The sequence below is a fragment of the Alexandromys fortis genome, unplaced genomic scaffold (assembly GCF_014885135.2).
Source record: "Alexandromys fortis isolate MF-2015 unplaced genomic scaffold, M_Fortis_MF-2015_v1.1 scaffold_92, whole genome shotgun sequence".
In the NCBI taxonomy this organism is placed as follows: domain Eukaryota; kingdom Metazoa; phylum Chordata; class Mammalia; order Rodentia; family Cricetidae; genus Alexandromys; species Alexandromys fortis.
The window spans coordinates 1,645,507-1,660,423 of record NW_026067972.1 but is presented as its reverse complement, the minus strand read 5'-3'; the positions used below and the strand labels follow the sequence as shown (position 1 = coordinate 1,660,423).

The 14,917-nt window shown below is 45.3% G+C and overlaps 2 protein-coding genes across 10 annotated transcripts in view; one reads left to right on the top strand and one right to left on the bottom strand.

Moving 5' to 3' along the window:
- Window positions 1-9,898, top strand: part of Invs (inversin) — a 134,573-nt gene extending 124,675 nt beyond the window's left edge. For 5 of the 6 annotated variants that reach the window (XM_050155916.1, XM_050155912.1, XM_050155913.1 and 2 more), the window contains 4 exons: window positions 1,859-2,552; window positions 5,370-5,599; window positions 6,381-6,455; window positions 8,750-9,898. In XM_050155916.1, the coding sequence (XP_050011873.1) occupies window positions 1,859-2,552; window positions 5,370-5,599; window positions 6,381-6,455; window positions 8,750-8,853 (1,103 nt within the window). In that variant the 3' untranslated portion in view covers window positions 8,854-9,898. The remainder of the gene's footprint in view (window positions 1-1,858; window positions 2,553-5,369; window positions 5,600-6,380; window positions 6,456-8,749) is intronic. The other variant, XM_050155917.1, reaches the window with a different exon arrangement.
- Window positions 9,899-10,037: 139 nt separating this feature from the next.
- The window catches only part of Tex10 (testis expressed 10), a 32,733-nt gene continuing 27,853 nt past the window's right edge, over window positions 10,038-14,917 (bottom strand). For 3 of the 4 annotated variants that reach the window (XM_050155918.1, XM_050155919.1, XM_050155920.1), the window contains 2 exons: window positions 12,102-12,312; window positions 10,038-10,254 (listed from right to left, as the gene is read on the bottom strand). In XM_050155918.1, the coding sequence (XP_050011875.1) occupies window positions 10,141-10,254; window positions 12,102-12,312 (325 nt within the window). In that variant the 3' untranslated portion in view covers window positions 10,038-10,140. Of the gene's footprint in view, window positions 10,255-12,101; window positions 12,313-14,917 lie in introns of those variants that run through there. The other variant, XM_050155921.1, reaches the window with a different exon arrangement.

Below are 14,917 nucleotides of genomic sequence, written 5' to 3'. Positions count from 1 at the left end.
GAGAGGAGAGGAGAGGAGAGGAGAGGAGAGGAGAGGAGAGGAGAGGAGAGGAGAGGAGAGGAGAGGGAGAGAGAGCGCGTTAACTGGGATTACCTCAGAACCCACCTTCAGTGACATACCTTCTCCAACAAGGCCACATCTCCTAACCGCTCCCAAACTGGGGGCCAGCTGTTCAAATATATGGATCTATGGGGGACATTCTTATTCAAAGCACAATAGATAGATATTCTCACACATATGATACCTGATAATGTTTATAACATGTAATCTCATCTATTCTTCTCACTTTACTATTGCTCTGCTGACTTGGCTCACGAGCCCATACATTTCCAGCTGAGAAGGAAACACTGACATTCCAACTGGAAACCTAGGGTGATAGTAAAGACTGACAGTGGGAGGGCCAGCAATTCAAGATCCTGTGATCCCGCCCCAGAGCTGAGCTGTGGCGGCTGTGAAGCTACTGCCAGTTCACCTTGTCTCCTTGGGCTGTTCAGGGTCCCAGCCCCAAACCAGTAGCAGGTTCTAGGCTGAAAAGTTGACCATCAGACCTTGGGATCCGTACAGGCCTTCCTCACCAGAACCACCTGAGTCTCAGTTCTTCCTGTTTCTGTTGCTGGCTCCTCAGCACATCCCATGGATGGTATCCTTTTGTTCTGCATCTCCACCATCCTCCGTGGAGGCATGTGTCAACTCTGCCTCCCCAGGAGCACAAGTTCCTGCCTGATGTTTACATTGGTGCTGTCTTCATTGAATTGGGTTTTTTGTTCTGTGTTTTGTTCACTTTTTTCAGACATATCTTTTTGCATATTTTTAATCTCATGTATGTTTACCAAACTTCTGGGAGACCTAATCCCTCCATGTTGTACATTAACTGTCATTCAAGGCAGACTCTGCCCTTGTACACTTTATAATTTTGGACCGTGATAATCTCCTTCAGAAGACCCCCCTGCATATGTTTAGTTGAGGACATGACACACAAAAGCAATATTGCCTATGCTTTTTGTCGGCCATCCTGGGATACCTCACCCTGACCAGTTTGTATATTAATGTGTCCTAAGGTTAAGAAATACACACTGAGGGGTCTGGAGAGATGGCTCAGCGGTTAAGAGCATTGATTGTTCTTCCAGAGATCCTGAGTTCAATTCCCAGCAACCACATGGTGGCTCACAGCCACCTATAAGATCTGGTGCCAACTTCTGGCCTGCAGAGACACATGCAGGCAAAACATTGTATATATAAGAAATACACACTGAACCCACATGGAATACAAAACTGGGTTCAAATTCACAAGGGAGACTCCACCCATCTGGAGTCTAGGTAGAGACACATGGTCTTCATCTCCTGGTGCTGGCAAGCACACTGTAATGCGGCTTGTGTCTTTCAGGAGCCTCCGGCTGCTTGCAGGGTCTCCACTCCAGTTCACATTCTACCTGCAAGGCTCTGTTTCGACACAGCCAGGTGTCTAATAAGGCCACCCCTGACCTGCTCCATTGCTGGACAGCGGACACTGGTGGATTCAGTTCACGCCCTCATCACTCTGCCTTTCAAATTTTCTTTTCTGCATCCAGAATCCCTTTATTTTTTTTTTAAAGCAAGAGGGTACGTTTAAAAGGATGTTCCTGCTATTTTAATGGGTATTTCTAGAAAGAAACAGAATGCTTTCTGGCTGCCTAACTCATCAAATTGCTGGGGAAAAATGAGTTTTGTTCTGTGTTATTGTGTTACTGTTACATTGCCATGGTCACTGTGATGCTACCGGAAGTGTCTGCATCTTTCTTGTGAACAGATGAACACAACAGCCTTCACCTGAAAGTATTAGACACTGATTGTTATTCTTCTTTTTCCTTGTCTACCCAAGAAACACCCAGGGAACACTGCAGAGGCCCCTCTGCCTATGTGCATCTCAGATCCCGTGAAGGCGGTGATGGCGCCAGGCATCAGGGAGCATCCTCTGTGGAGAAGTGCAGAGGTGAGACCAATGGAGAGCACCAATGCGTGGAGGGACCAAGCAGGGCCAGGCAGCCCTTGTCCTTTGGGTCAGCCCAGCCTGCTGAGAAAGGAGAGGACTCCAGCCCTGCAAGTGCGTCCCAGCAGGACAGCCCCAGGAAGGCAAGCAGGAGGCAGGACAGGGCACCCAGGCCCAGAGGTGCTTCCCAGAAAAGGCGCACCCACCAGCTCAGAGACAGGTGCTCCCCAGCTGGGTCCAGCCGGCCTGGCAGTGCCAGGAGGGACGTTGCCTGTACTGAACAGAGCCCTCTCCATCACCGCACACCAAGAAACAAGGTGACCCCGGACAAGCTTGTAGGAGGGGTCTCCTCAGATCTGCCACTCCGTACAGAAGAGTTGAGGTCTGGATGCAAGAAGCTGTGTGAGGATGCCCGGGCATCTCCAGAGAGAAATGTGGTCCATGGCCCCCCTCCTGGACAGAGTGTGAATATCCACCTTCTCCCTGTAGAGCAGCGCCTGCAGATAATCCAGAGGGAGCTAAGTAGGAAAGAGCTATTCCGCAGAAAGAACAAGGCCGCAGCAGTCATCCAGCGAGCTTGGCGAAGGTAAGAGGGCCAGGGACTGCAGTCCGCCACCGGCCTGCTGTTGTTACGTCCTGTGCTGTCTTCTGTGTTCTGGTGAGCTGTGTTCAGGATAAAGGCAACTGGATGGAGCCTTCTTCCCATGGATGTACCTCTCCCTCCCAGCACTTCACGTGGTGTAAGTAAAATGGAAGATTTTTCTGTAGAGGTACGTGCCGAGGACAGGGCAGTACAGAACAAGCCCAGTTTTCCGCTGCGGTTCTGACAGCAACCTAACTTTAAGCAAAATCCCTGGGCCTCCCTTGACCCTCAGTTTTCCTGTTTGTAAAGTGGGATTTACCAACTCCTGTACATGAGACTGCTGCATGCTTTGTAAACTCTGGTGCATCATATGTAGGATCTTTTTTATTTTTTTAATTTATTTATTTTTATTTTATGTGCATTGGTGTTTTGCCTACATGTATGTCTGTGTGAGGTTATTGGTTTCTCTGGAACTGGAGTTACAGACAGTTGTGAGCCATGTGTGCTAGAAATTGAACCCAGGTCCTTTGGAAGAGCAGTCAGTGCTCTTAACCTCTGAGCCATCTCTTCAGCCCCAGAATCTTTTTTTTTTTTAAAGAATATTTTAATGTTTATCGTGTGTGTGTGTGTGTGTAGATCAAAGGACAACTTGCGGGAACTGGTTCTCTCCTATCATGTGGGTCCCAGGAATTAAACACAGGAAGGACATTGGGCTTGGTAACAGGTGCCTTTACCTGTCCTGTCATATCACAAGGTATTTTTTTTTTTATCTCTAACCCAGGAATTTGTCATACTACAAATATCTAAACCAGTGCTTAGATATACAAGATCATTATGCTAAAAATCAATGAACATATTTGAACCACCATCACACACAGACTGAGCTGGGGCCTAAAATCTGGGGTGGAGGCTATGTCATAGGACTGGGATGTGCGGAGCCTGATTACCTCTAGGGTAGGGGCAGATTTTCCTGTATCAGTCTCCTTCACACTGAGTCTCCACTCTATCCAAGTGAAACCGTCCTTGGTGACAACACAGGAGTTATGTGGCCTGTAATGCTGGGGAGACAAAACAGCAAGCCACTGGGAACTGCATATGTGGTGTGTCACAGCCCATCAGTACTAGCAGGGAGCACAGCAGCCAACAGAAAGGCCTCCGGGAACACCCTGCCGAAGACGACACAACCCAGAGCCAGGCCTTCTCATCTGTGCTCGTCCAGGCTTTGAATAATGCGCCCAAGCTCCCGTGGCTCCAGTCACATCCCAAGGAGGCCATCCAGACAAGGACACAAACGCTCAGGAAAATGACTTGTGCCTATAATAGCACTTGACTGTGACTGGCCCACATCCTAGGCCCTTCATCACTAGTGTGTTTGCTGCGGTTATGATAATGGTGGTAGGCAGAGGAGACTTGTGCTCCTCTTTGAAGTTAGAGAAGGGGTGCTACACGTCAGGGAACAGTTCTACATCAGTTGCTGCTGTCACTGCCATTGCCAATAGCAGTCAGCATTTACTGGGCCAAATCCTCAAACCACGGTGAGGTAGGTCTGTCCTCACCTCATCCCACAAATCAGGAAACTGAGGCACAAGGAGATTTGTTGGCTTAACCAACATTCCAGAGCTAGAAGGCACGAGTACTGACTTTAAGATGGTCACCCCCATGCCAAGTCACAGGTGAGAATAGCCACTATTTCTCCACTTGGAGAATCACGCCAGCACATGCCCTGGCTAGCAGCCAAGGAAACTTTGCTTAAAGCATCTTTACTGAAAACAGCAAGGCTTACCCTTTCAGGCCACAGCTGTTCCTAGCTGAAAGGTCTCTCCTCAGACTGTCTGCTTGGGTCCCTTTGAAGAGTCCAAGGTTGACAGATTCTGTCACCAAGTGTCCAGAGTAAATGAGCCCAGTCATTCCCTCAGGAACGGGGACTCACTGTGCACGCCCACCTGGGCAGGTGAATATGCAGGTTTGCTTGGGCTCCACCATTGTGCCGACCTGAGATGGGACATCAGTGCTCGAAGGGCCCGTGGGAAAGCACACTGAGTGATTGTTTCAGCTGTTCTCCCTTATCTACAGAAACCCCAAGTACTGCCTGTCCTTGGACAGTGTCTGGCACCAAGCCCAAAGAACAATGAAGGGGATAAGGGGACAGGACTTGACACTCTTGTTCATGAAATCCTGGCTGTCTTTGTAGGGAACGTGTCCAGGAAAGAGCCAGAAGACAGGGATGGTGTGAGAAGATGCGACCTTAGCCCCTACCCCCAAAATAAGTCTTAAAATTGTAATTTTTATTAACAATTAAGACTTGACTATATCTGAGGTGTTTATGTCCATGTGTGCCATCATGAGTGGGGCAGACCCATTAGCAGTGCAAGGCCACAAAATTCTGGGTTTGGTATCATCTTCCCAAGATGCTTAGTCATTACAAATGTCCTACAATGTGCCTCCCCAGGACTCAAACCCTAGGATGGTGACTGGAATATTCCATGATCAACACTGCTGGCTCCTACAGCATGGCTCAGCCATAGATCCTTCCCCTAACCAAGCTCATGGTGCTTTGACCACATGTTTTGGGCATAGATGCCCCATTTCTGCTTGTACCAATTCTGCTGTCTGGAGTGCCTTTCTCTGCCTAGTAAGCATCTACTCCCCATGTACACCCAGGGAATCCCAGCAGCCATGGAGAGCCTCCCAAACACCCAGCTCCTGGCTCATGTGTGACACCTCACTCAGTGTGGGTGCTGAAGCCGGGGTGGGAGCTTGTTCCACTGCCTCAGCTGTCAGCACTGCAGGGTCTGACAGCCTGTCCTCTGACCCCACCAGATACCAGCTCAGGAAACACCTGCCTCGTCTTCTGCACGTGAAGCAGCTCAGAGCTGGAGACATGCTCAGATGTACCCAAGTGTGCACAGCCCTGCTCCTTCGGGTCTGGAGGACAGAAGTGGAACACAGGTTCCCAAAGTCCGTCACAGTAAGCAGAACACCCAAAAGTCCTCCCAAAGGCATGTCAGCCACCAAGTCTGCAAGGCACTCAGTGCTCAGGCAGATCTATGGTAAGTATTCTGGGTACTCTGCAACAAACACTCGGGATCCTGAGTGTCACACCAGTCTGCAATAAGACTTAACTGGACAACTCTCCATGCAGAGTTTAAAAAAAAAAGTCTTATTTTCAGTCACCAGGAGACTTTTCACTAATCAGTATAATGCCTTCCTTCCAGCCAGAGCCCCTCCTCTTAGAGACCTCTCAGATGTCTGCTTGGGCCCTCCCCTCACATTAACCCACCGGGCCCTCAGACCCCGTGTCCCTTTGGCCATTCTGGGCTGAGGTAGCAGTGTTGCTCATCTACGCCAAGGCCCATGACCCAGGCACTGCAGAACTGAACAGAGAGTGGCTGTAACCTGAAATAGTACCAGCTCTACAAAAGGCCCCCAGAATATATCAGTCCAGATATCCTTGCACTTTGGATAGCTGCTCAATAGAGAAACAGAGCCCGGGCACCTTTAGGAACATCCCTTGCAGTTTAGACAGCATTTCGACTTGTCCGCTCCCAGCCTACGTCTGTGATCATTAGGTTTCTGATTCTGAATAATTTCAGCTTTTGAACCACTGGATTAGGGGTACTCAGCCAGAAAGGTTCATGCAAATAGCCAAACAAACCAACTCCAAAATCTGAAGCATTTCTAGTACCAAACTTATAAAGGATATTGAACCGTATTCCCACACATGCCTAACTATCTGGGCAGGCACTGGCAAGCCCTCACCTCAGTGAGAACTCAGAACTTGGTAGATCACAGGGATCATTAACACATAGGTGCCTTGCTGGTTGATTGCAGGTTGCTCTCAAGACGGGAAAGTACATCATGCCCCCAAGCCTTCCAAAGGCCCTCCTGTGCTGCATCTCAATCCAGGTAAGGCAACTGGATGAGTTTTCCCATGATCCTTTGACTTCCCCCTTTTCATGGATTACTATAATAAACATCTTTAAGAGGCAAAAAATTTTCACAACTAAAAACCAATTAATAGTACCTCCAATAGAAATATAAATGGTAGCTATCTATTATTGATCTTTTATTGCATTCTTCACAGACTTTCTTCAAAGGAGTGTGTTAGAATCCTTGACTTCAGTACCTCCCTCCCCACAGATGAAAGGCCACATGCACCATTAGAGCGCATTCTGTCAGGCTCAGTAGCACACTTGCACCCACAGCAGCAGCAGCAGCACAGGGAACTTCTTTTCCCTCACCAGACATGGGAGTTTTACTCAGGGCCTCTTCCTTCAGGCCAGCATTAAGAGTGGGTGATAAGTTCAGGGCTGTCAGCAGCTAATGCCAGGTCTGGCCTGTCTTCACAGGTGGCCATGGCAACACGCTCCCCCCCTCCCTAATCTACAGGCCATCCTGCAGAACAGAGAGTATCTGGAAGGTGAACAATGACTGTCAGCATGAACTTTACCGTTTAGTTTTTGGTGGGGAAAAGCAGAGTAATTACTGCAAAATCTTTGATAAGAGTTGGCTAATTCATGTAGCACAAGGCAGGCTGATCAGAGAGTAGCAGGTGGGGTAGCTGGAAACTTTCAAAGGAATCAAGGGCCACAGTTGCGTGGCATGACTGTCCTTATACTGGACTGAAAATATTTCAAAATAAGAACTTTCATATGAAACTACAAGATATATGGCATTTAGATATAATTAAATACAAAGTAGGCAATCAGATTATTCCTCTCAAATCCATATTTACCACTGGCCCTTAAAAATGAAGATGTTTGGCAGCCTAGAGGTGCTTAAAGACTGAGTAAATGCAAAGACATACTTGAGACTTTTTAATGGCTTCATGGAACAAGCAGTGCGTTTGTCTTGCAAATTTCTGACTTGTCTGAAATCAAACAAAACAATCTGATTAGCCCCAAATTTGGGGCAACACAGGCTGTTAGACCCAAGCACACCCACATTAAGCACAAAACACTTAGTAGTAAAGCCTGTCAGATAGGTGCTAAGGTTTAACTAGAAAACGTGTCTATCAATTATTTCAGTGAATTGAACTTACATAGAAGGCCCTAAAACATGGAATCAAGTGGTTGAACCATAAAGAAAAGCATTAACTCTACTGAGTTGTTTGCTTTTTGCTTTAAGAATTCAGTGGTGCTAAGGTTTTTCAAATTTTGCTCGGTGGGCTATTCAATTTTTTAAAAAAATTTGCTGGGCAATGTACATGTTGTTCCAATTTGGGAAGTGCCCTCCTAAGGCTTTACACATAGAAAGGCAGAGAGTGATGGAAATCCCAAGATGCAGGCTCCCTGGACTATTGCTGGGCTTGCACGAAACCCAAATAAGCAGTCTGCTCTCAGCAATCTTCCACACATACACCATCACTGGGTTTGAACCTAGTTCTGTACGGATGCCCATCTCCTTATTGGGCTCCCACTAGCAAGAGCAATGACCAAGGCTCATGTGGTTATTGGTAATGGACCTCTATTGGAACCCAATATATTCCTCCACCTTTGGAGCGGAATATAGATGACAACTTATATCAAGATACCAGTTTCCAGTGCCCATGTTCTAAAAGCAGTAATTTAAACTCAGGGAAATTAACCTGTGTTCCTTCCCCCAAACTGCCCATATTTCATACTTACTTTTATCTTTCACATGACGTTATGAGTAAGACACATCTTCAGCAAGTTTTTCCCACCTGCCATTTTTGTGGCTGTCCATTGTTATGGTGTGTAAAACTAATGTTTTTGTTGCAGCCTAATACTGTTACCCAAGAAACCAATGTTGACAGCCAGGTGTAGTACTGAAATGCCAACTATCAGGAGATTGAGGCAGGAGTGTTATGAGTTCAGAGCTAGCCTAGGCCACACACTGAGAGCCTCTAAAGAGGGGAGAAAAGCCTGAGATCCCTGCTGTCATTCCTTCAAACAAACCCAATTTTTCTGTTAGACTTACAAAAGTATGTGGCACAGGAATTCAAAGGTATGTATAAATGACGTGTGCCATGTGAACGGCATATGACAGGCATACTAGCATGTCCTGCCCACTCACAACCCAGGTCCCTGTCTTGAAGACACAACCACAGTCGTCTGCACCTAGGCTCACCACCTTCCTTGGGTCCAGGGATAACCCCACTCCAAATCCTTTTTCCTCAGCACAAAGAACTTTTCTCTTCATTAAGATCAATAATATAAATATCCATTTACTTTTAACAGTCCACAGTCTGCAATCTATACATCTTGACAACGTTGGAAGATCAAAGAAGTTTTCTTATAATCTGCAACCAGCCAGTCAGTCAAAGAACAAGCCAAAGCTGTGACCCTGGGGGAAAAGCAGAACCAGTGTGGAGTTCTGCTCTATCAACCTCTGTTACTCACGGGAACACTTCACTTTCCATACCTAGAGCCTTATTATCCGGAACACGAGGTAGCAGCTCCAAAGACAAATGTTTCCACTTTGCTCCTATGGAGTGCCTCGTTGTGCGCCTCCCCTCCAGGAGGCTGGAGAGGAGAACTGATGGCAATCACCAGCTTAACCAAAAACACCTGCACTAAGCTGCTGCTGGTTGGGATTTCGGACAGCTAGGCACAGGTCTGGTTTTTTCCCTCTAGAGAAGCTCTCAGATGGGAAACCTGTGCCACAGCCAGCACCTTTAACTCCTTAATTTCCTGGAACATAATGTGATGAACATCACATTTTAAATCAAAATCATGGTCTAGTGTTTGCCTTTAGAAACTGCCCAGGAGGCTGAAAAAACACTGTTAATTCCTTACAGTTGTCAGTTTCCAAACTGGTCCTGGAAGGGTACAAGCTGCAGCCATGTGCTCACTTTTTCCCAAATATTGTCTATAAGTTTGTTTACATTTAACAAGAAAACAGTGTGGGAGGTCCATCTGTCTATGTGTTGCTTTTATTGGTTAATGAATAAAGAACTGCTTTGAGCCTATGGCAGGGAAGAACAGAACTAGGTGGGGAAAGCTACACTGTATGCTGGGAAAAAGAAGGGAGGAGTCAGAGAGAGGCAATGGAGCCCCGCCAGAGACAGATGCTTGTACTTTAGCCCACATGGCGATACACATATTAATAGAATTGGGTCAAATTCATATGTAAGAATTAGCCAATAAGAAGCTAGAGCTAATGGGCCTAGCAGTGATTTAAATAATAGTGTTTCTGTGTGATTATTTCGGGTCTAAGCTAGCCGGGCTGCGGGAACCAACAAGAAGCCTCCTCCAACACTTCCCTGCTGAGTAGCACCAATAATGACCTTGACTTTTGGTTTAGTAGATTATATTCAAAATTATGGAAACAGGTTTACCTGGATGGGCTCACAAAGATTCAGCTAATTTGCTGCTAAGTGCATGAAGGTACCCTAGATCATCATGTCCTGTAAACATGCAGCTTTTAGGAAATGCAAGCTGTGCACTCCAGACAGACAATGAGAGCGCACTAAGAACTCTTATGCCTGATTTTCCCACTTCGGTACAAAGGGAGTTCGTGAACAACTTCTTGTAAAGTTTAGCTTTAATGTCAAACATTACATCAGATTTTTCCAAAATAAAATGGATGTGCATGAACAATTTCAAACAGGAGGTACCACGGTGCTTCTTCAATACAATGCATTCAATATACTAGGTCCCTGGGGATGGCCACTGATGTACACGCTAAAGCAGTAATGTAAGTCTGTAAGCCACTGCTCCTGAACAGTACCACTCTTCAAAGTCTGCAAAGAAAACAAAGGTCATTTAACCTGGTAACTGAACTACCTGAACACACTTTTCATGGATCCTCCATCTATAAACCAGAGGAAATTACAAAACAATCAACTATTGGGTATTGCTACAGCTGGTGAAAATTCCTCTTTAGGTTCTATACAGTCTGAAATTATGAAATGGCTCAGGTGTTTCACTAATTGGTCCCCACATAATGTTGCTGTCTTGCAAGTTAAGAACTTGAGTTACTCTGAGCCTACTTCTGGCCCAAGCTCTCTACTTCCTGACCCACTGAGATGTAAATGCCTCCCATCAAACTCCCATTGCCAGAGAGTCACCCCAGCCACAGTGCTTCATGATTATAGACCATACCCTCTTAAACGGTCAAATAAAGTCTTTTATTTTAAATTGTGTCTTTTATATGGTCAGTGTGAAAAGAAAAACAGTATGTGCCCATAAGTGTAATGAGCTTTTTTTTTTTCAAGACAGGGTTTCACTGCAATTTTGGAGCCTATGCTAGAACTAGCTCTTGCAGACCAGGCTGGCCTCGAACTCACAAGAGATCCACCTGCCTCTGCCTCCCAAGTGCTGGGATTAAAGGTGTGCACCACCACCGCCTGGCCTAAGTGTAATGAGTTCTTACTGAATCTGCTCCCTCCTGGACATTCTGGAGACAAGTTTCTACAGCCAACCAGCTCTACCCTAATCCCTTCCCCACAGCATTAGATTTCATGAGTTTCTCACTAATGTCAACAGATTAGTCCTGCAGGGCCAACTAACAATGTTTTTCTTTCTCTTTTATGGAGGCTACTAATCCAAGTTACTGACTTTTCTTGCCTTCTACTGTTGTGTCTAAATTATCACACTGCACATTGTCCACTGCTTCTACAAAGACTTAGAAAAGTCAAAGCACACACCTATTAACATGTATGACACTGAGGTACACTTCAGTGAATAAACCCTAAATCACGCATACACCCAAGCCAAATTCCTAAGGGATCCTCTAGCACAAAGCTGCCCTGACAGCCAGGTGTAGAGGCTGTGGTAAAGTCTTCATTCTCCTTTTCCTTCTATCACTGCCCTGGGTGTGCACCCCATGGCACGCTGGGCCTTCTCACTCACTCTCCGATGCTGTATCACAGCTTATTACCCACCCCCACCCCCGCCCTTGCAATGTGAGCCTCAAGGCTCAATCGTCAGCCTTCTCAGACCCTTAACTAAAGGGCAGGACTTTCTTCCCTTCTGTCACAGGGCTGCCAAGGTTTACAGCTTACGCCTGCAGTTGTTTTCTCCTCAAACTTTTAATGAAATTGTCCCTGAGAGCTTAAAAAACTAGCTGTGTGGTGGTTCACACCTTTATTCCCAGCACTCAGAGGCAGAGGCAGGCCAGCCCAGTCTACAAAATGAATTCTAGGACAGCCAGGGCTGTTACAAAGAGAAACCCTGTTTTAAAAAACAAAAACATTTCATTTATGATACCAATCATTTGGGTAGCACTTAATAAATGTCAGATACACTAAAGAGATTACTTGACTATTCTCATTTAAGTCATCCAAACCTACATCAATCCAATCTTAACAGATAGAGTACTAAGTCTGACTATAGAAAATGGGAAGAGCTGCCATCATAACCAGTCAATAGTGTCTCACAATCCTGGTAGCTATGCTTCCAGTGCCTAAAAAACCGAACTTCTTGAGTACTTTCAGTCTATATTTTTAAAAGACTGGTTCTGAATCAGAGACAAGGAAGGTAAACAGTCAGTTGGACACAGGAACCTCACTCTCAAAAGCACTCCTCACCCACCACACACAAAGCCTCCTCCCCTACTAAGGACAAGCACTAGGTTTGTGCTGCCTACCGTGATATTCTTGATGATCTGCTGCACTAGGATGGCATTGGCGAGCATGTGTGTCCTAAGGGGAGCATGCTGAAGAAGCAGGCGGAGCAGCTGGCCCACAACAGGCAGCTCCTCAGGAGCAGCTCTGTTCACCCGCAGACTCTGCAGCATCAACCTGAGGACTCGAGGCAGGAGAGCCAGGATAGAGACACAAACACCCCACAGCTTGTCCCTATAATAGAAAGAAAAAATGAGTCCGTGAGCCAATACACAAGAGAAAATGTCCTTTCCACATTACCCAAAAGAAAAGGGACTTTGGAGAAAACACAATATTCCCTGTCTGATGTGACAGCTCAGTGCCTGTAGTTCCAGCTTTTTGGAGCTGAGCAGAAATGCCATTGAGCTTGAGCCCAGCCTAGATTTTATGATGAATTCAAGGGTACCCTGAACTACAGAGATCCTTTCTCAATAAACAAAACTAACACACAAGCTTCAAATTAAATACCATAAACCACAACTAGTAAGAACTAAGAAAAAGCAACTAAGAGTCGGCTGCTAGAAAGTCTGATGAACAGTATTTTCCTGGGCTTAACACCAGACATCAGGGAAGCCACAGTGATTATAATAGCACAGAACTTACCAGAAAACAGAAATATCTCTACCCGCACAAACATCACCTAACAATGGACACCATTCAATCCATATAATCCAGGAGACACCTGAAGACTATCGCAACCAAGAAAGCAAAGAAATACATACATCAAACTTCAAGCCTAAGATTGGCTCTAGGTTCTGTCAATATCACAGAACAAAGGGTTGATTTCCAGAGAGGGGGATAAAAAAAACATGTTCAGAAAAAAACCAATAATGGGACCATTACTCCAACAATGGGTCACAAAAGGTGAGACATGGTCATGTCTATGTAATTAGACATCATTCTCCAGGTATATTCATACAGCAGGAATGAAGAAAGGTTTAGGATAAATACGATCTATGAATGCAATAAATACACAATTTTCATGTGGATGGTAAATTATGGGGACTTTGGAGACTGAGTGAAGTCCCGAGTGAATGAATGTGTATTGTTTGGGGCTATATATATATATATATATATATATATCCACAATGAATGTGATTTGTTTGGGACTGTATATATAACCACGATGCCTCTGTTTCATGGGGACTGCCACAGCTCTCCTTGGGTATAGAGTACAAATGCTGACAGTGTACACAGTGTAGCTCCTCCCCGTTTCCTCCTCTCAAAAAAGTTCAAAAAAAGACTGCTCCCCTACAATTTTACTAATTGTACTGAGCCCCTCTTTATTCATCTGTGCAAAGTACCGCCTAGCCTGTTCAACTGTATATAGAAGACATGCCGAGCTCCCAGGGGGTGCAGCTTCTCCATCTAAGAATCCGGCCTACCGGATTCCAGCTTCTCTACATGTGCCCATTATCCTTCAGTCCCTCACTGCCCTGGAGCTGTGCAGCAGGAGCTGCTAAAGGCTCCAGCCTTAACTCTTGACCATGACCTACGCCGTGGACTTTACATAAATGACATTCATGTGAGATACACAAGGAATCCATGTTAAACCAACAGGGTCAAGGTCCATTACCAGCCCAAGTACTTACACAGAAACAGACTTAGGCAGCCATGTACAATGAGAAAAGTAGCTTAATTAAGCAAAGGCATAACGGCCATAAAAATTCAGATGAAAAAGAGGAAGCTGCTTTGGTTCTTGACAGACTTTTAATACCTAGCCCTTGGGTCATTTGACAGTGTGGCTGCATTCTGAAAAAGGTATTGTTGGATGATTTCATCATGTGAACTCCATAGTACACATCAAGAGATGCAGTAAGCATAGATATGAAGTATTAAACATCTTGTAGCAATCTTGCCTCTGCTAACAGTGCTGGGATTAGTTATAATGCCTGGTTTATGCTGTACTTCTGACCAACTAACAGCAAGCAGGCCTGTCTATTTCAGCACCACCAAAAACACAGGGGTTTAACATGTACAATATTGCAATCGCTACAATGGCACTATGGATGCTAACCTTCAGCTCCATTACACTCTTCTCTAACAGTCCTCGCTGGCTGGAGCCTTTGCAGCAGATGACTGCTTACTTTACACTTGTTAGTTTAAGGGAATTTCAATTAACTTTTAAGCAGTATTGTAACAAATGCTTCAAAACTTAGGTGTGGGAGGCAAGGAATCCGAACTGGACTCAAGTACAAGTACTGTAATTGACAAGCTCTGGCATATTCACAGAACATAATACTAATGGATCAAAGTAACTGCACAGCAGGCCAACCCTAGACCACAGCCTGTATTTGTAAACCATGTTCTATTGGAAACAGTTACATTCATTTATTTGTGTATTTTCTACTGTTGCTTTCACACTATACAGTAGTGTTGAGTACCTATGGCAGAGAGTTTATAGTCCTGAAAACCCAAATTGTTTCCTATCTAACCCATTAAGAACTTTACTGACCCTTGCCTTGGTACAGAGAAATGTGAGTAAATACAACTAAATGAATCAACACAAATGAATCACAGATAATACACCCAAAGCAACAACAAAAAAATATGAACAAGATAATTCTTTCCAAGTTCACAAATGAAGAACAGATATTAATACTGTTCACAAATATTCTACTTAAAAAGCCAGAATGTCAACTCTAAAGTAACTGAGATACAATGAGAATAAGAAATCCAGTGTGTGAAGTGGCTGGTGGTGTGGGCCCATACAGACCTAGGAATTCATTACATGGATGTTGATGGAGCAGTGGGCCACTTCCCGCCACCCGGCTAGCTTTATCCAAAATAATTACACGGA